The 21,041-nt window shown below is 37.1% G+C and overlaps 1 protein-coding gene across 1 annotated transcript; it reads right to left on the reverse strand.

Annotated features, from left to right (window-relative positions):
- Window positions 1–1,505: 1,505 nt before the first annotated feature.
- rom1b (retinal outer segment membrane protein 1b) lies at window positions 1,506–6,153 on the reverse strand. Its single transcript, XM_062999649.1, has 5 exons — window positions 6,004–6,153; window positions 3,784–4,059; window positions 2,580–2,734; window positions 2,144–2,390; window positions 1,506–1,745 (listed from the first exon to the last, which is right to left on the reverse strand). Exons 1-5 carry the CDS (start codon window positions 6,151–6,153, stop codon window positions 1,506–1,508), a joined length of 1,068 nt encoding a protein of 355 aa, XP_062855719.1.
- Between the last annotated feature and the right edge of the window lie 14,888 nt (window positions 6,154–21,041).

A 21,041-nucleotide genomic window follows, 5' to 3' on the forward strand; every position in this document is an offset into this window, starting at 1 on the left:
CAGAGTTAAGTGGAAGGGTAATATTAATACTGTATGTTAATATTATTAACATACAGTATTTATATAAGTTGTATACGTTTGCTGTGGGTCTTCTGAAAATATGACAAACTATGATGGATAAAAGAACATACAGCAAAAAAGTTCTCCAATGTTTTGAAACTTTGTGGTATGGCCTTTAGTCCAATTATTAAAATAGCTGGGCATTTGTACTCATTTAAGCTCATATAAATAGGGGTAAGTCAGAAGAAGAGCATAAAATAAAGATTGCCAAAAAGATTTTCCAGGAATCAGTAGCTAGTGCACCATGTGTGAGACTGTTAACAGTCAAGAGAGCTTTACACTGATATGGCTTTTAAAAGGAAACACCAGATGGACAACAGACATTTGTTTGGATTGGACTTGTTTATCTATAATCATTGATTTAGTCCATCAGAAGTAAGACAAATATAGTTTAAATAATACTGATAAAGGTTGTTGTATATACGAGTAAATGCGTGGACAGCAGTTATGGTATTAACAGCTGTGGACAGGATAAAAAGATTTACTGTCACAGGACAGGAGACTGGGCCTTCATCAGCCTTTAATCCAGATCAGAATCTCTTTATCTTTCCACAAGTCCACTCTGTTTTCCATAAGTAAAAAACAAAACATGTAAACCCTCCTAAGGTAAAATATAAAAGATGACTCTTTTAATCTTTAGATGAAAAAATAAATCAGCATTTAGTTTAAAAGAACGCATTTGAACACAAATCAGATAAAAACTTAAATCTTTATTATGTAATGTATCTTTTGCATAGGCTAGGTACTGATCTTAACAACTATACTTAAAGCAGAATAAGGAACTACAAAGAGCATGTAGTGTAATTTACGTTCTCCATTTACCAATGTGATACCGTTGTGGCTTCCTTCCGTTTGCTTAGATATGTGTATTTTTTAAAGTCATTGTAATTTTAGAGAAGAATATTGTTTGACCTTGGAGTTGCTGATGATCTCCACTATCAAACATATAAGACTGTAATTTATTAAAAACTAGTAAAGTAGATGTTAAATAAATGTGTTATATACCCTAACATACACTACATGGCCTAAAGTATTTGGACACCTGACTATGATTTGTTGGGTATCCCATTTTATAAACAAATGGAATTAAAATAGAGTGACATCTGTGATCTTTTCAACTGATGTTCAGGTTCATTCCAAAGCTGTTCAATGGGGCTGAGGTCAGGGCTCTGTGCAGACCTTCCCTAAACTGTTGCTGCAAAGTTGTAAGTACATACTTTCCTTTATATAATTGATTTATTACATCTGTTACCAACTGTTGAGGCTGAAACACATGAATTCTTAAATTAGAAAGGGGGGGGGGCCACAATACTTTTGTCCATACAGCGTGAATTTTAGAAGAAAATGTGTTATTATTTTTCTTCTTCTTTGGATTTTAGTTGACATCAATAAAAAGCCAAAACTTTTCTCTGTGAAACTTTCAGATTATTCAGTCCCTTTTTCTTTTAGCCGGTGGCCGTGGCTGTTTTGCCAGATGATGCTGTTGCCTCTGGTCCAGTCTCTGGGGATTCAGCCTCCACCTGCACTTGCTGAAACAACTTCAGTACTTTTTCCTTTAACTTTTTGACTGTTTCCTGCACACTTTTCTCCAGGATGTAGCCCTCCGTCTCAATCTCCATGTTCTCCTGACCTTCAACCGCCTCCATGGAGGTCTGCAGGTAACGCAGGCAAATCAGCACAGTCATCTGATTCAGGAAGAGGGGCACAAAGATTTTTAGTTTTATTATTTTTATTGGAATTGATGAGATTTGTCAGTCTCATGAATGCAGATATCAGGTTAATCTGGGATTTTACTTTAAACAAAAGAGTATACAAAATGTTGTTAGAAATACTTTTAGAAATATAGTTCTCTCAGATTGCAACATTTTGTCTAGAATGCCTAGATAAACACATCACTTTATTTAAGCTAGTATAATTGCTAAATGGCTACTAGCCATGTAAGCTGGTGAACTATAATGTAAATTTTAACTCTGTGTCAATCAATTACTCAATGTCTTGACCAGTGATGGCCAGGAACAGCATAAATGTTTAGTGGTTTAGTGTATTCTGACACCATTTAAAGCATAAGCCTTCTGATTTGTACCTGAATCAGGAAAACAGACAAAACTCCTGGCCCAATTGTGTTCATCAGGCCCATGTAGTAGCTGACGAGAGCCTGGCGACAGCCACGGTTGTACAGGTTAAGCTCTTCACTCTGGTACTCATAGTTGTAATGGGCTGAGTTGTCTAGAAGGTGGTACTGGATGCAGGGCCTGGAGGACGCTGGGTTACAGCAGCTAAAAGGAACTCCATCCACCAGGTAACGACCATCCACATTGCTTTTCACACGACTGCACAGTAAAATAAGTGCCACAGTCAAAAGTATGTCATTAAACATGTGGAGCAGATCATGTGACTGTATTTTATAGTAACATTTTATATCAATATTAAATGTATGTATTTTCTCTACTAACAAGTTCTAGTTCAGTCAGGATATGTTTAAATAAATGAGAGCTTTTGAATGAGTGTTGATTACTCACTCTTTTACTTCTTTGGATGTGAAATCCAGATAGCGGTTGTTAATCCACTGCACCTCGAACCAGTCCCTGTAGTTTGTGTTTCCACAACACTGAAACTCTATCTGCAGACGATCAATGGTTTCCTTCTGGAAGCACCGGCCTGGAGTGTCTGTGTCCTGGGGATGTGTTACAAGGGCACACCTAGTTCATTGGTCGCCATATCCAGAGTGAAGTTATGCATATGCATAACAACACTCCTGGGCAAAAAATGGACCAAACTAAAAATTGCACTATATATTATATTATATCTATTTTATATCAATTTAAGTATTCAGAACATTGTAGCCTAGCGGTTAAGGTACTGGACTAGTATTTAGAAGGTCACTGGTTTAAGCCCCACCACTGCCAGGTTGGTGCTGTTGGGCCCTTGAGCAGTGGGATTTTATAGAATGTATGCTAGATTTACATTTTCATTCAGTCCAACCCTCAATTGCTTGGACTGTATACTGTCACAGTACTGCAAGTCGCTTTGGATAAAAGTGTCTGCTAAATGCCTAAAATGTAAATGTATAAAATGATTCAGAGAATCCATAGAAATCTCTGAGTGGGACAGGGCCAGAAATCGCTGCTGAATGTGTATGAGATGACACTGCATAAGAAGCATTCATGCTAAGATAATAAATAAAGTCACATGGGCTCGGTAGTACACAGTCTGCTGCTGCTTTAAGAAATGCAACCTGAAAGCACCATCGGGTTCTCTCAGCCTTTGAGAGTGTTGCAAGGATCAAATTCTAAACCTGTTTACATTTATAGTAAGCACATTTAATTCTATTTTAAATACAATCTGAATAAAGGCATTCATTCGTTTAAAAAATGTTCCCTGAAAACGTAAGACATTTTTTCTATAATGTAACAATTTATATACAGTATATACTGTATATAATGTTACACTATGACAATGAAGCTTCTAGAGAAAATGAAGATGAAGTAGCTTTATCTTTATTATTAATTATCCTTAACTTAGTTTATTTCATGTATTTTTATAATAATACATTTTATTGATTGGATTGATTAAGGAACTGAGAGACTTTGGAATTCATATTAGTTTTGCTGGTGCTATTGCTTGTGGCACTATGAAGCCTTCTTTTGTTTTTTACATAAAAAAATGCAGACATTTTCTTCTACCAAGTAAAGTTAAAGAAGACAGCATTTGCTATTTTCTTACCTTATAAAAGCGTATGCCGTTCTTCAGTCCCACTTTGAGAGATTCCTCCAGACTGGGCTGCAGAGCATAGCTCAGTGCCATGGCCACCAAGAGCAAAGTTGTAAAGAATAGAGAAATGCAAAAGAAGGGAGTGAGGAAGTTCTTCCAGCGTGGGAACCGTGAAGCATCCAGGGAGTCCTGACAGACTTTACCAGCACAGAGGTTGATGCCCACAGATGTGAGTCCGACCATCATTAGCAGATTGGGCACAATGTGGATGTCATTGTTATGCATCACCTTAAAAAAGGTAGAAGTAAATTGTGTATTAAAAACGCAATCATGTGTAACTGGCCGTGCAGAGTTTTTTAACACCAGAAAGCAGAACAAAAACAAAGGCTTGCTTGTAGTAGCAAGTAAGTAATTAAACACTGTCTAAAAAGAAACTAATTTTTATACTCACATTTTTTATATTTTACTTAATCATACCTTAGAACAGTTAAGAGCATCCACTTCCCCTTCTGTATGTTTTGGGTGAAAATACATATGGACATGGGGAACATAACAAACTTCTCGCAGCCAGTAACATAAGGCAAGATTTAAACCCAGGTCCCCAAAATCCTTGTTGTTGTGCAGCATCTACTCTACCAGCTCTGCTATTATGCCACCCTACTCTAAAATATTTTGCAAAGGTATTTACAATGTCAGAAATATAAACAGGCTTGAATGCGTTGCTATTTTATTTATAGTAGTATTTTTTTTACATGTTCCTCATATTTTACCCTATCTGATCACTGCCATTTACCCTGTTGCAATTCTTTTGCTCAGTAGCCAGACACATCTTTTTACTTGCCAATGGCAGAGTCTCTCAGAGAGTCATAACCCATACGAAGAGACATGCTATGGACTCAAACAAATGCCCCATTACTAGTGCACGTGCCTCACCAAGACACCAGAGGTTGCAACTGCACAGCCTGTTGAGCTTCCATCCCTCAGGCATGGCCAACTGTGCCTGCCTTTTGGGGTGGCTGGCCAGGTTGATAGCACCCCTCTTAATTATAGAGTATAGGCATTTTAGCCACACCAATGTCTAAGAGCTGTATAAAATCAATTTTAACAACAGTCTGAGGAAGGCACTTTTCTCTTTTAGCATGACTTTGCTCCTTAAGAAAAGTAAGGTCAATTGTATGTAAAAATGCTTTCGAAAAAGAATGTTCTTTTTTACAGTGGTCAGGGTGTTGGAGGTTTTGTTTTCCTGTCCCTTTGCTATGTAAGCACAAACAAGCATCAAGGAAGCAAGAATGTACTGAAATATTAATGCATTCTTCTCAGTTTTAGGGTTTAGAGACTTAGTTCTGTTATTGAAGCCCTCCCAAAAACTAACAAGAACACTGAAATGAGTGAGATTGTGACTTCATGAGGACAAAAAACATGAATGTTCTGTGGATTTTGAGAAAATTGAGAAGATCTTTGCATGTAAACATAGCCAATGTCATGAATGCAAAGCACTGGTTCAACTGATCCGGCCACCTATTCCAACTACTACAATGCCAAAAGCGCCCCCTTGTGAATATACATCTGCCAGCTAAACCACTGTGTAATATACTGTAGACAAGTGTGTGATACAGACAGCCAGTGTATAGCACAGAACATTATGGCCTCAAGCTGGTTACTGGTTACGTTTACTCTAAAGATTTTAGTAACATACAGTCTTAGATGCTACAGCATCGTCCACTCAGAACTTCGTGGGGGAAAGTGCAGCAGAGCCATATTCCTCCTTGACATTGGCATATAGCAAGTCCAGTGTCTTATGTCCCCTGGTAGGGCAGCTGACATATTCTCTGAAAGTGGGCAGGATGCAGTTTTATATAAGGTTTAGAATCTCAGAATTCTCAAAACATTTCAAGTATTAAAATAAATTGTAATTTTGCTGTATGTTTAAAGAACTATAGCTAATATATTTGAGAATAAATAATAAATTAACATAAGGATAAAGTCAAAAAGCCACAGTATTTAAAAAATTACAATAATACCTTACCTTTAGGATCAGGTAAATTATTTTCCTCATAAAAAACAGTTATAGAAAATACAGTTACAACTAAGCTATTAAACTGTAAGATGTACTGCATGTCCATTTTTTATTATTTTTAACCTAATAGGGATATTTAATTATGACCCAGTTTAACTATTTTTGGACGTGTTAATGTACTGCAAATATTGTTTAAAATAAGTAAACTTTAGTACCTCAGCCCGACGGATGAGCTCAGTCTTGAGAAAGACTCCCAAGGCAAAAGTGGTGGCTCCACAGACCATGGCCACCCATGACATTAACCAGAGACCCTGAGCCAAGTGTACTCTTCTCTGAAATGGAAACTTCATTTTCAACAGTGCCATACTGGGAGTGAATGAAAGAGGGACAGGAGGAAAAAAAAAAGTTTGAGAAGGTAAGACAATGTTTGCAAGAAAGGTATAAACTAAACTTATTTCAAGTCAGATATAATAAGATGGTGGTTTAAACATAAAACTAGGCTACTCACAAATAGAATAGACATGGATTTTGAATGTGGATCACTGATGAGTAAACAAATCAACCTCAATGACTAATTTAGGATTCATTATTTTTTTTAACAAGAAGAATTCTTCACAACATCAAATGTATTCTGAAAAGCAGCTATAAATAGAATTTCAGTGTTAAAGTCAAAAATGAAAGTAAAAATTGCTTTTAATACTCATTCATTTATATGATACAGAAGGTTCATGATTACCTGTAAAGACTGGTTAACGTCCTCCACTTGTCACAAAAATAATCAGCCCTCTTGCTACAGTTCAGCAGCCATTTTGGAGAGGACTTAGGAATATAATATTAAGTATTATGTCTTGGGTGTCATAATCTGTTCAAGTCAGATCCTATTAAACTAACTCCAGCCAACAGGATTCCAGGCCGTTCTTCTCTAAGCAAACCTGTCCTTGAATTTATAAATAAAGAGATCTATGAAAGAGGTGGGCCATGAATGTAAACAAATTACAAATTAATTTTACTTTTAACATGCAGTTAAAAGCAACTGGATAATATCAGCCAAAATTTGGTTACTCACTGTAAATACAGTATAAGTATGTAATTTACATGTACTGTACATATACGACACTCACGTGTATAATGTATATACAAGCCCCATTTCCTAAAAAGTTGGGACATTTGGTAAAATCAAATAAAAACAACTGTGGTATTTGTTTATTCTCTTAAATCTTTATTGAATTGACAAAAGTACAGAAAATATTTCAATGTTTTTACTGACCGACTTAACTGCAGAATCTGACATATGTTTACCACAGTATTACATCACATTTTCTCTTAATTACACTTTTTCTTTTGTGTGGCAATTATGGATACTTAACGTTGCAGTTTTGCAAGTGGAATTTTCTTCCAGTTCTTGCTTTTAAAAAACTTTTATAAAGCTGTTTAATAGTTGTCCACTATCCACAATCCACAATGTATCAAATATTTTCAATAGGAGACAGATTTGGACTGCAGCCAGACAAGTCAAGCACACACACACATTGTGTCTATGAAGCCACACTACTGTAGCATGTGCAGAATGAGGCATGGTATTGTTTTGCTGAAATAACCATGTGCGTAAAATATCGTCTTGATGGCAGCATATGTCTCTTGAAAATCAAAAGTACCTTCACCGATACACCTCATACCATGACAGATGTTGGCTTTTGCACCTTTCACTTGTAGCAATCTGAACAGTCCTTTTCCTCTTTGGCCCATAAAACTCAACATTCAATTTTATTAAAATGTGTGTGTGTGTGTGTCAAGTCAAGTCAACTTTATTTATATAGCGCTTTTTACAATAGACATTGTCTCAAAGCAACTTTACAAAATCCAGGACCAACAGATACAAAAACCCCTGTTGAGCAAGCCGAGGGTGACTGTGGCAAGGAAAAACTCCCTGAAAATTACAGGAAGAAACCTTGAGAGGAACCAGACTCAGCAGGGCCCATCCTTCTTGGGTGGCCTGGAGGATACTTTAAATAAATAGGATTTACACAAATCATACAAACACAGAATTAAATGAACAAAAAGTTATAACTGGCAATAAATAAATAAATAAATAATAATAATAGAGTTATTATTTAGTGTGTGTGTGTGTGTGTGTGTGTGTGTGTGTGTGTGTGTGTGTGTGTGTGTGTGTGTGTGATACACCAATATGCCTCAATATCAGCAATATCAGCCACACTTATAGATTTATTTGCATCTTTGGGATAGTTTTAATAACATGCATTAACCATAATAATTAACTTTCCCTCATACAGATGGGTGACAAATAAATACAACAAACATAAAGTTTCATAGTAGAGTGCCTGGACACAAAGAGCTACCAGAAAAGTTACAGGATAAGAATTTTCCAAAGGAATTGATCAGTCAGATAAACTTTATGTTGATTTGCATCAATGCCATCATAGCATAACAGAGCCAGTGGACCTACTTAGGCATACTCTGCGTTCACCAAGCATGCATTTACCACCCAAAGATGATTCATCTGACCACATTACTTTTTAGATGAGTGTCTTAAACTACATTATATTTACTTCATAATTTATATACATTACTTTAAAGATAAAACTAAGTGGTAAGTAATTTAACAAACATTATATGGCTATTCATAAAAAAGCAACTACATGTGAAAATAATATGTAAAACAACACAATATTACATTTACATTTTCAGCATTTAGCAGACGCTTTTATCCAAAGCGACTTACACAATGAGCGGAACACGATGAGTAATTGAGGGTTAAGGGCCTTGCTCAGGGACCCAACAGTGGCAACTTGGTGGTGGCAGGGCTTTACTAGTCCAGTACCTTAACCACTGAGCTATCACTGGCCCATATTAAAAATACAACTACAATTTATTCGGTTAAGAAAGCAAACACTTATTTAGGTGCACCTACACAATATGGCCAAAAGTATGTGGACACCCTTACTAATTACTTTTTTGTGTTCAGGCTACTTTGTGGTAAAAGTTGGGTAAAGCATAACTGCAAGCAAGGTTTGGGAAGACATGGTTTAATGAATTAAATGTGAAACTCCAGTGGACTGCACAAAGCCCTAATCTTAACCCCATTATACATCTTTAAGATGAATTAGAACATAAAAGGGTTTTTTTGGATACAGTAAGGGAAAACAGGCTAAGGATTTTCAGGTCAAGATTGAGAAAATTGATCCACAGTGGCGATCATTGTGGTGACCCCTAACGGAAATATTTGCACAACTGCATAGCAAATTAAATCAGACTAATTTGAGCTAAGCCAGTGTATTGTAAGTCTATGGTAACAGCACCTGTGGCTAGATTGCTCATAACAGACAGTTTAGAAGAATAAGTCTAGTTGAATCAGACATTTACAGTTGCCTAAAGCCCCTTAGCATTTCCTTTAGTCCAGTCCCTGTTCCTAAAACTCAAGACTGATCATGCTTGACTGAAGGAGGTTTCTGGCTCATAAAATCGAGAAGACTTTGTGCTATAAGACAGGTAACATCCTTAGGGTCCTGCTGTGCATGTCCTAAACAGCCCTGTTCTCTCTCCTCTACAGGTACTCTAATCTTATCAGGAAAGAGTAAATGACCTTCTCTGGACATTAACTTTGTCCCTGAGTCTAACTGATCTGTTTTGACTATAGAATCCTGAGGTCTGTTCTTTGCATCCACTGTTTTACTGAAGATTACAGGGCTAGTATCTACTGCAGTAAAATAAAGGTTTGGATTTTTTATGTCAGGGGGCTGGAGGGTACTTGCTCCTGCATTGTCTTTTCCTCTAACTACAGTCCTCTCTGACCCCATCCAGAGATCACTTTCTGTCCATGACAAATAAGTTGCCTCATGTTCCTGGTTTTTGGCTGAATCTCTTTGTACAAATGAATAAATAGAGACATTATCCTCTGTTATTTTAGTACTTAATTGGTTATCCCTCAGTCCTAAAGGTCTGTCTGGTTGGATAGTATCAGAGTGAGAAGGCGATGAGAAGAGTAATAAGTTCTTCTGAGAATCTTGAGAGTTAAAATGCTTTTCCAAAAGCTCTTTAACCAAGGACGGAATCTAAAATGAAAAAGTAATACATAAATACACATAAATACACACATAATAATTTCAACACAATAACATTGAAATAGAAAATGCCTGACACAATGACATACATGACATGACAGGTAATATAAAGCATATACAACGATCAGCCATAACATTAAAACCACCTCCTTGTTTCTACAACTCACTGTCCATTTTATCAGCTCCACTTACCATATAGAAGCACTTTGTAGTTCTACAATTACTGACTGTAGCCCATCTGTTTCTCTGCATGCTTTGTTAGCTCCCTTTTATGCTGTTCTTCAATGGTCAGGACTCTCCCAGGACCACTACAGAGTAGGTATTATTTAGGTGGTGGATCATTCTCAGCACTGCAGTGATACTGACATGGTGGTGGTGTGTTAGTGAGTGTTGTGCTGGTATGAGTGGAGTAAACACCTCACTGTTCCTGCTAGACTGAGAACAGTCCACCAACCAAAAATATCCAGCCAACAGCACCCCGTGGGCAGCGTCCTGTGACCACTGATATAGGTCTAGAAGATGACCAACTCGACCAGCGCCAATAGATGAGCGATCATCTCTGACTTTACATCTACAAGGTCGACCAACTAGGTAGGAGTGTCTAATAGAGTGGACAGTGAGTGGACACGGTATTTAAAAACTCCAGCAGTGCTGCTGTGTCTGATCCACTCATACCAGCACAACACACACTAAAACACCACCACCACGTCATTGTCACTGCAGTGCTGAGAACGATACCACCACCTAAATAATACCTGCTGTGTGGTGGTCCTGTGGGGGTCCTGACCATTGAAGAACAGGGTGAAAGCAGGCTAAAAAGATATGTAGAGAAACAGATGGACTACAGTCAATAATTTTAGAACTACAAAGTGCTTCTAAATGGTAAGTGGAGCTGATAAAATAAAATGGACAGGTAGAAACCAGGAGGTGGTTTTAATGTTATGGCTGATTGGTGTATAATCTGCTTCATCTGGACCTTTTATTTGTATATCTATTTATTACTCATGCTCCATATTATTCAGCTAAAATTCCAACAACCATACAGCATTTTTATCTATTAGCTCTCAAAACTGTTCCCTGGTTAATAAATCTGTATATCTAATCATTTTTTCTTTCCTGACGCTGTACTTACGTCAATGTTTCCCAATGAGGTGATTGTATTTTTAGCAGCATCCAGTTCTTTAGTCAGTTCTGAAATTCTGTGCAAGTGGTATGTCTGCTCTGAAGTTGTGTTATCCACCTAAAACCACAAGAAAAGGTCTGGTTGTAGGTCATTTTAAAATAAAATGTGTATAAGTAAACAACTAAAACATCAATTATTCAACTGTCAATTTAACAGCTCTAATTAAGTAGAAAATGCTGTGAATCTAATATTCAGGAATGAATGTTTTAGAGTTGTCCATGTAAACTCAAATGTTTGTTTGTTTGTTTGTTTATTGGGATTTTAATGTCATGTTTTACACTTTGTTACATTCATGACAGGAACGGTAGTTACTCATTACACAAGGTTCATCAGTTCACAAGTTTATATCAAACACAGTCATGGACGATTTTGTATCTCCAGTTCACCTCACTTGCATGTCTTTGGACTGTGGGAGGAAACCGGAGCTCCCAGAGAAATCCCACGCAGACACAGGGAGAACATGCAAACTCCACACAGAAAGGACCTGGACCGCCCCACCTGGGGATCAAACCCAGGACCTTCTTGCTGTGAGGCAACAGCGCTACCCACTTAGCCACCGTGCCGTAAACTCAAATAATTCACAGTTGATTCGCTTATGTATACAGAATTGGCAGTTAGCACCCTTGTTCAAGATTGTTTAACTGCCTAGATAGATAGGGGCATGTGTTAGTGCTTGCCCTCAAAAATTGGTTATTGTTGTACAATCAGAAAATTAGAGCTGATCGTTCAGACTAATAATAGTCAAAAATTATATTGAACGACTTTAAACTTCAATTATTTATACTTTATATGTATCTCTTGAATTCTTTATATAATGTGTTACACTTTTCTGTTGCTGGTGTTTGCTTTACCACAGACTGAAGCTCCTGCTGTAGGACATTGTTGGCTTGCTGGCGGTTGGAATAGCTCTCCTGAAGTCTGGGGACAGCAAGACACTTACTTACTATTTTAAAAACAGTATAATGTTATTAACAAGATTATGTTGCCATGTCCATTAATCAAACCTTTTGTATTTGTCCTTATATCTGTTTAATTCTGCTTTGGTGCACTCCAGCTCTGCCTCTGTGATTTCAATGCATGCCACTGTCTGCAACAAATTCTCATGCAGCTCCTTGTTGTAGTGCTCTAAAAATCTGCAAAGCAATATTTGAGTTATGCAAGGGTGAAAAAGCCACACACCAGTTCCTTCCATAACTGGGCACACTTCTAAAGAAACTGCATTGTGTTGTTGTGTCAAAACAATGAACATTATAAGGTTTTATACAGATTATTGTGTTGCAAAACTGTTGCATGTATGCTTCTGCTTCAGAGAGCATAACAAAGGACAATCAATTTGCTTCAGGCTGTCTGGCAGAATATACTGTAGAGTGCCAGAAAGCACACAACTGCTATAGGAATAAAGAAAATCGATATAAACAAAGCAGAGAGAAATAACACTCACTCAGCTCTTTCCATGCTACTTATTGAATCCTGGTGGTATAGGTTGGAGGCATGGGGAGACAAAAGATAAACAGAAAATTGATTTCAAACACCATATGCTTCATGATTGACTATTGATTCAGACTCATTTAATTCAAATGTGCTAATAACCATGCCGTTGCAGATTACTATTGTTCAGCAATTGTTTTGATGACCTCAAAGCTAATTTTGTAATATTTTGGTTCAAAAATACAACTGCTAGCATATCAATTACGAAACATTCTCATAGCTGCCCATATCATATTTAAAATGCTGATGTTTGTTTATATTTTTCCAGTACCCAGCTACCTGAAGGCATTAGTAGAACATGCTCGATACCTTACTTTTCAAACAACAATTTTACATTTACATTTACATTTTCTGCATTTAGCAGACGCTCTTATCCAGAGCGACTTACAGAAGTGCTTCCATAGTAAACATTTCATTTCTCAAGTTTTAGTAAACAACAGTCAAAGAACACAAATCTGCTGAAACCTGTTAGAACCAGAAAAATGTTAGTAAATAGGTACAAGTCAGCTTAAGTGTTTAGTAAAGAGGTGGGTTTTTAATCGTTTTTTAAAGACAGCAAGAGACTCAGATGCTCGGACAGACAGAGGAAGTTCATTCCACCACTTGGGTGCTAGAACAGAGAAGAGCCTTGATGCTTGTCTTCCTCTAGTCCTGGGTGGAGGCTCAAGTCGAGCGAGACTAGTGGCTCGGAGGTTGCGTGGTACAGAGCAGGGTTTGATTAGACCACGAAGGTAGCTTGGGGCTGGTCCATTTTTGGCTTTGTAGGCGAGCATCAGTGTTTTAAACTGAATGTGTGCAGCTACAGGAAGCCAGTGAAGAGAACGCAGCAGTGGGGTGATGTGGCAGTGTTTGGGCTGGTTAAAAACCAGACGGGCAGCTGCATTTTGAATTAGCTGCAAGGGTTTAATAGTGGATATGGGAGCTCCTGCCAGGAGGGAGTTGCAGTAGTCCAACCGTGAGATTACAAGTGATTGGACCAGAATCTGGGTAGCTTCCCTGGAGAGAAATGGTCGAATCTTCCTGATGTTGTACAGGAGGAACCGGCACGATCTCGTCATGTGGGCTATGTAAGGAGAGAAGGTCAGCTGGTTATCCAGGACAACACCAAGGCTTATTACCTTATCAGATGGTCTGATCTGGGAGTCATCAAGAGAAATGAGAAGGTCCTGGGTTGGAGATTGATCTCCGGGAATGAGCAACATCTCTGTCTTGCTGGGATTACAATTAAAACGTAACTTGACTCATGCTCTTGACAGAAAACAACCGAGTCCTATCTTTGTATTTAACTCTACCTGGCTGTCCGTGGTTTTACTTTTTTGCTAATGAAGCAAAAATTGAGAACATACCTAATCATTTTATTATTATTAGTGCTTAGCAAGCACTAACCTTTTACCTTTAATTCTTATAAATGTACCCATAATAGTGCTGGAATAATAGTATTCTTATACTGAAGCCTATTTCTACTTGAGTGATAATATGTTCACCACTAAGACAATAAAATACTAATAAATGCAGCCAATATACATATATACTTTAACTCACCCTGTAGACTTGTTTGGAATGTCTCCTGTGTTCCATGTGTTTGTGTTGGTTGATGTTGTACGCCTTAGGGTCAACAGTTAAGGAGGACAAAGAATCAAATATCTTGCTCAAAGGTTTGTCAGGAATGGAAAAGTCACTATGGACAGTATGAAGCTCTTCAGAGACGCCATGGCCGTTGTTGTGACTCCCATTGCGTTTGGCATTATGGTGCTTCTCCTGTTGAACAGACTCTGGATTGGTGCTGCTACATTCGCTAAGAGGCCAGCTGTATATTTCATGCTGCTGTTTGTGTGTTTCATCACTTTTTGGAGTGGAGTGCTGCTTTTCAGGGCTTTGTTGGTAGAGACGCTGGTGTGAAGCTCCCAAAGAGCTACCAGTTTTATGGTTATGACTGTGTTTTATATCAACTTTACCCCCTTCCGGGTTGTGCGATCTTATGGGTTGTTGTTTGGATGACCTTTGAACAAAGTCATCCCTCTGCTTTGCTTTAGAATGCTTTCTGCAGTCTTCATGAGGGGATTTGGGACATTCTGGTCTGGTGATAGTGGGGAGTCTGTAAGAGCTAAGACTAGAGGGACTGATAATTTGCCTAGTGATCTCATCAAGAAAAGCAGAAAAGTCAAGTTTCTTTTTAACAAAGTTCTCTTTCAGTGACTCCACAGAGCTTTGCTTTTGTAGGCCCTCTCCTTTGGTCGACAACACCTCCATAGACTTGGCTTTTCTGAAGCTTTCTTGTCTATGCTCTTCATCTTTGTTCTTCAGAATACCTTTGCTTGGCAGATGAATCGATGACACTGCTCTCTTAGGTCCATTTTTATTGAATGGAAGATTTTGTCCCAGGCTGGTGGTTTTATACACAGGGCTGAAGTCCATTCGGGGGGCCCTTCTATGCACTTCAGGGCTGCAGTCTTTGTTCACACTCTGCAGTAGCCCCTCTACACTCCTGCTTTGGCGTCTACGCAGTTCTGATTTTTCTGAACTTTGCCCCAAGGCTTGATCTTTTTTTTCAATATTTGCAAAATTATATTGGTTCTGCTTTTGATGGGACAGAAGAATTGCACTGTCATTGGCGTCAAACCTCAATTTTTCAACTCGAAATTTGTTTCCAGCTTCTGGAAGATTGGAACAGGATACAGAATGTTGTGGTTTGTTTTGCAGAAAATACTGTTCATTGTCCAAACTGGTCTCTGAATTCCAAGTTGAAGATGAAGAGGAAGAGAGGCTAGACATCGACACCTTAGAAAAAGTGTTATGTTGATCTTTATGAGTTGCCATGTCCCCAAAATTATCTGAGTGGTTCTGGTTATTATTAAGATGGACATATTTGCTGTCCCTGTGTCTCCTGTGCTCATCTGAGTAGCAGTGACTTATAAAAACAAACAAGAACACAACATAAGGACTGACAAATTGTTTAGAAAAAAGCATGACAGCATAGGGCTAAATTATATATAATAGTTTGGACAGTTGTTGGCAAAACAACTTACAAGGAGGATAAAACTGATAATGTTTTACTTCATTAGTCATTAGTTATTATAATACCCCAATTAGCAATCCATATTTGGTTTGAAATGGAAAAAGCCCATACCCATATGATACTTGGCTGTGGCTAAGATGGTGATGCTGTACATGGTGATGAGGAACAACATGCTGATGTTTCTGAAGTAGAAGCTCTTCTGTAGATCCACTTACACGAGCGAAACTTTTCGTCGTCTGCCTTTTCATAGTTTTACCAGTTTAAGTATAAAGAAATTCAATCATAAACAGTGTTGTTACACTATAACATTGCTGTAATTATGTATAGACTATTCAGATTGTATCCACTTCTAAGTAATAGTTTTAAAATATAAAAAATTAAGCTGTATCCCTCAGCACAGACCAAAGTTTTCAATGTGTACCATCATCCTCATCGAAGCTGAATAGCATGAAAATTGCAATGGACAGAATATGCACTGCAGAATGGACTAAAACATGCTCAGTGAATCCTGAATGATCCAACACCCAATAGTCATCACACATGATGCCACATTGAACCTAATTAGCATTACATAACTGACCTTTTGGACAAGCAACAGTGGGAACATTATTGATCATGATTTGAGCAAAAAATCTATGGCTTTTACCCTCAGTTTCTTTCATGTGTTATTTTAAAATATGTAATTATGAACTGTTATGAACTGTAAGATTAATTTTTCAATTTCTCATATTTATTTTTAAAATAACAATTATTGTCGTTTAATAATATTTATGCATAGTTTTTTTTACATTAAATATTTAAGTTATTTGTGTACGACAAGGTTTCTGAAACATCTAGGGTAATTAGTAGTTAGATACCAAAATTCTGGTAGCATGCAGTGGGTAGAACGGTCGGTCGCCTTACAGCAAGAAGGTCCTGGGTTCGATTTCCAGATGGAGCAGTTCAGGTTCTTTCTGTATGAAGTTTGCATGTTCTCTCCGTATCTGTGTGGCTAGTGTTATAGACAGCTGTGTTTGTTTGTTTGTTTATTAGGATTTTAATGTCATGTTTTACACCTTTGGTTACATTCATGACAGGAACGATTACTCATTACACACAAGGTTCATCAGTTCACAAGGTTATATCGAACACAGTCATGGACAATTTAGTATCTCCAATTCACCTCACTTGCATGTCTTTGGACTGTGGGAGGAAACCGGAGCACCCGAAGTAAACCCATGCAGACATGGGGAGAACATGCAAACTCCACACAGAAAGGACCCGGGCCGCTCCACCTGGGGATCGAACCCAGGACTATAGACAGCTGTGCCAACCAAGCATCTATAATATGATATAATATCCAAACAGATTTTTGTTGGTTAAATAAAGTTTCAAGAGAATTACCAAATTACAAATAATTGCATTATACACAATTTCGGAAGGTCTGATGTATTTTTTTATCAAACATGTTTGCTGTTCACGCACTGTTACAGCAACAGAGGCAAGAATATAGAGCTCACCAACTGTCTGATTTTACTTCTCCTTCAAGTGTTGAGAATTAAACTGCATTGTAGGCAGCTTTAATACAGGAGTAGACTGTTAATATTTAAGGGTTAACACTACTAAAGTGGGAAGTGAGAAGAGGCTCCATTCTCTACTCCAGTAGGGGGAAACAAAGCATAAAACAAGTTCCCTACTTGTTACAGGAAGAAGTACAATTGCCTCACATGGATTTGCTGTGTCCAAAATAGTGTACTCTGTTTCAAACAGGCGACATAGTACACTATTCTACTACAGTGTACTGTTTTAAAGGCCTCCAGACATGTATTGTAAACAGAAAACATACACACCTAAATCATATGGTTTGTTTGCGTACATTATTGTAAAATGGTTTTCCGACTCCTTTCAGTGAGTTCTACCAAACATGAGCCGACTCTTTCGGCTCCCGAGCAGTTCTTCGTCAAGTAGCGATAACCAAGTTAGCAATAAGCTATCGTGTTTTTTTCCACACTGAATCTATAGCTTACACTTTAAGCTATATAACTATATAATATAAGGAATTCGAGTGCACCTTGTGTTTACTTAAACAGCTTTAGTAAAATGTAATCAAGCACAAGTACAATCGTTTTGTTCGTGATTCGGTTCCCAATGCTCAAGTAAAAGAACCACTCGAGGAGTCGACTCGTTCACGAACGACACACCTCAACAAACAACGAGTCGTTAAGATTGGTGATAGATTCGTGTTATATCTCTAAAAATATTCGTGTTTGCTCGATTTTCACAATTTTATTTCATCACTTTATTATTACAAACTTCGTTTCATGTAAGACTTTTTAAACACGAATAGATATACGTTTTAGTTCGTACTAAATTTCATGTTTTGCTTTTTATCTTTAGGAGAAGGCGCCGTTAGTCACACTGTTGTAATAACTATATTTGTTAAGTGTATACTAAAGAAAACTTTAATTTTAACGACAGTGTTATTGTAAATAACCAAAGTAACGTCCAGGTGGAACTATATTTTTCAATACGGCGGATGAGTTAAACGCTGGAGAAAGGTAACGCGAGGATTTGTTTCCGTCTTGAGCGGCATTAAGCTAATCCGCCTGATTGGTAGCGTTTGGAAAAGTGAATGGTTTTCAATTTGTTGGAAAGGGCCGGTGGACAAAATAACAGAAACACTACAATAAACAGGATAATAGCTCCGAAGGGAGTAAATCAGAGTTACACATAGAGGTGAGTTAAATTAGGTTAATTGCGTGTACCAGGTTTTGACCTTTTTCTTGGTACTTTGAGATTTTAGAGCACCATGAGTCAACTAACAGAGTTCGAAAGAGGTCAGATAGTGGGCGCCCGAAGAGCAGGTGCATCCGTCACAAAAACATCACAATTATTTAATGTTTCAAAGGGAACTGTTTCAAAAGTCATGACAGCCTATATTCAACATGGACAGACAACATCAGCAAAGAGGAACAGTGGTCGTAAGTCGAAGCTCACTGACCTAGATAGACAGAAGCTTGTTGCTATAGTTGAAAATTGCCCAAACAGTACAGCCACAGAAATAACCACAGAACTCAATGAGTACCTCAATAGCCCAGTCTCAATCAAAACGATACGCCGTGAGCTTCACAAAGCTGGATTTCATGGTGGGGCCACAGCTCGGAAACCTTTAGTATCAAAGGCCAATGAGGCAAAGAGCACGGGAGCTGAACCCCTGAAAAATGAAGCTACAAATTTAAATTCGGATGATAAAGATAGTAAAGATTGTCCTAAACCAACAGAGTCTACTGCCAGCTCTGACCTATAATGGTATAGACAGCAGTTAAGGGAATACTGGCCTGGTTGCTTTCAGGTTGCTTTTGGTAGTATAATGCTTAAATTATTCTACAAGTTCAAACAGATTTGATATTTATGTGATATAACAATCCCCCTTTACAACTGTGACATTTGGAAAATATAGTAAGGAACGTAACTTCGGATCTAATCAGTCACAACATTTTGTTATTGCCTGATTTCTTGGAGAAAAAAGCACCAATTGACACTAACACAAGTCTTAATGGTTAAATTTTCATGCTGGAAATGCTGTATAGTCTTTTAGCCTTTAATTTACAAAGACTGTGTTTTATCAGTAAACAAGAGAGACACAACAGCATTATTCACATTTACTATATAAACAGAGTGTATTTCTACCCAAGTAAGACATTCCAACTCTCCAGAGGTGTTATATTGAACAGATCTTTTGTCTGTGCTAGACTATTCACATCTAAAGACAAAGCATTTAGACTAATGGTCTTCAGTGTAGGTTTGCCTTTTTTCTGTCTTTAAATAAAAACAGTGACAATAAATAAAATTAAATTCCCTTTTTATTGTTTTTCCCTCTTGCTCATTTAGTGTTCACCAACATATAATCAAATGTGTTGGTACTAGTTTGAATGTTACAGTATATAGTTTGAACTAGTGTTTGCTTATAGTAGCATGCATGTCTGCTTGCTTGCTAAATAATTAACTTTTTCTTTTAGCACACCATATTATGCATTACTTTTTTACTTACCTCAATTAGCTCAGCATTGAAAGTAAAGCTCTCAGAATTCAAGGCTTTAAATTATTTGAAATGCTGTATGTTAACTGCATTATTATTTTTTTTAAGAAACTTGCATTTACAGCATTTAGCAGACCCTTTTATCCAAGGCAACCAACGATTGTGACCAAATATAAGTCGAGCAACTGAGGGTTAAAGGCCATGCAGAGGAACCCAACAGTGGCAATTTGCTGGTGGTGGGGATTGAACAGGCAATAAATCCACTAATCTACCACTGCCCTGTCTTAAATGTACACTATAGTTTTATTTTTACTGACTCTGTGCTACTCAATAAAATTTTAACCACAACAGTTATATTTACAATGGAAACTTACGAGTTGAATTTTAAGGAGATCAGGCAAGATTAAAGAATAGAATAGAATAGAATCTTTATTGTCACTATACACAAGTACAATGAAATTTCGAGTGATATTCACAACTTTAACTCTACACCACAAGATCAGTTAAAAAAAAGATGGTTTAAGTCCAACCAACTAAGGTCAAGGTACGTTTTGTAACAGTTTGGATGAGATAAGTTTGCATAAAACTGGACCTAATCATCTTGTAGTTTGTACCACGTCTAATGACTAAGAACAGCACAATATACTGCTAAAATTCAAGTGGTTTAATGAACACTGGAATTAAATATAGTGCCTTCCATGGTCTCCTAATCTCCAGATTAAAACATTGTCGTAGCTTTACATGTTCTGGAGCACAGACTACCAAATAGATATTGTTAATATATTTTTACAGTTTTCTGTTGTTTTGTCCACCCCATGTATTTTTTTGAGCAATTTATTAGGTGGTCTCCAGTTTGGCTTTTTATGTATGTAGTTTTATTGTTTATGGCTTTATAACATCTTAAAATATAATGTTAGGAAAGAAAAATAATAAGGTGATAATATATATTCTAAAACATTTGAAAATAAACCAAGAAATGTTTTTATACTTTTATTGTCTTTTTGAGGTGTTTATAACTATAGGCGTTGAAGAGCTAAAATGACCAAATAATTTTTTTTGGTAACTAGCTCTGATTTAGTACTGGCTTATTTTCACGATTATTTCTGTTAATTTAATTTAATGTTTTAACATCATGCTTAAACATGATGATCGCAATTATACATGTTTACATATGATCCTATAAAATCAAAACCCAGACCTAGACCCAAAAACTACACAGAAATGAAGCATTATTTTATTTTTATTTTTTACATTTTAAACACACACAACGGTTTAGAGCACTCTCACGTGTTACGCTTTTGCTTAGCGTCCAAGTCTTTCAGATATCTTGTCAGATATACAGTTAGTACTGTAGTGTTTTAATACATACCAATACTAGTATTTCTGAACTATCACTATACATTTTTGCACATCTACATCTTTTAATTAAAGAAACAATAAAAGACTATAGTTTTCATTTTTAAATTGCA

This window comes from Trichomycterus rosablanca, chromosome 8 (assembly GCF_030014385.1).
Source record: "Trichomycterus rosablanca isolate fTriRos1 chromosome 8, fTriRos1.hap1, whole genome shotgun sequence".
Lineage (NCBI taxonomy): Eukaryota > Metazoa > Chordata > Actinopteri > Siluriformes > Trichomycteridae > Trichomycterus > Trichomycterus rosablanca.

Coding starts and splice junctions, on each gene's coding strand:
- rom1b (XM_062999649.1), bottom strand. CDS start 6,153: ATGGCACTGTTGAAAATGAAGTTTCCATTTCAGAGAAGAGTACACTTG. Junction 2,735..3,783: donor ACGGCATACGCTTTTATAAG/GTAAGAAAATAG, acceptor ACACATCCCCAG/GACACAGACACTCCAGGCCG. Junction 1,746..2,143: donor TGTCTGTTTTCCTGATTCAG/GTACAAATCAGA, acceptor TTCCTGAATCAG/ATGACTGTGCTGATTTGCCT.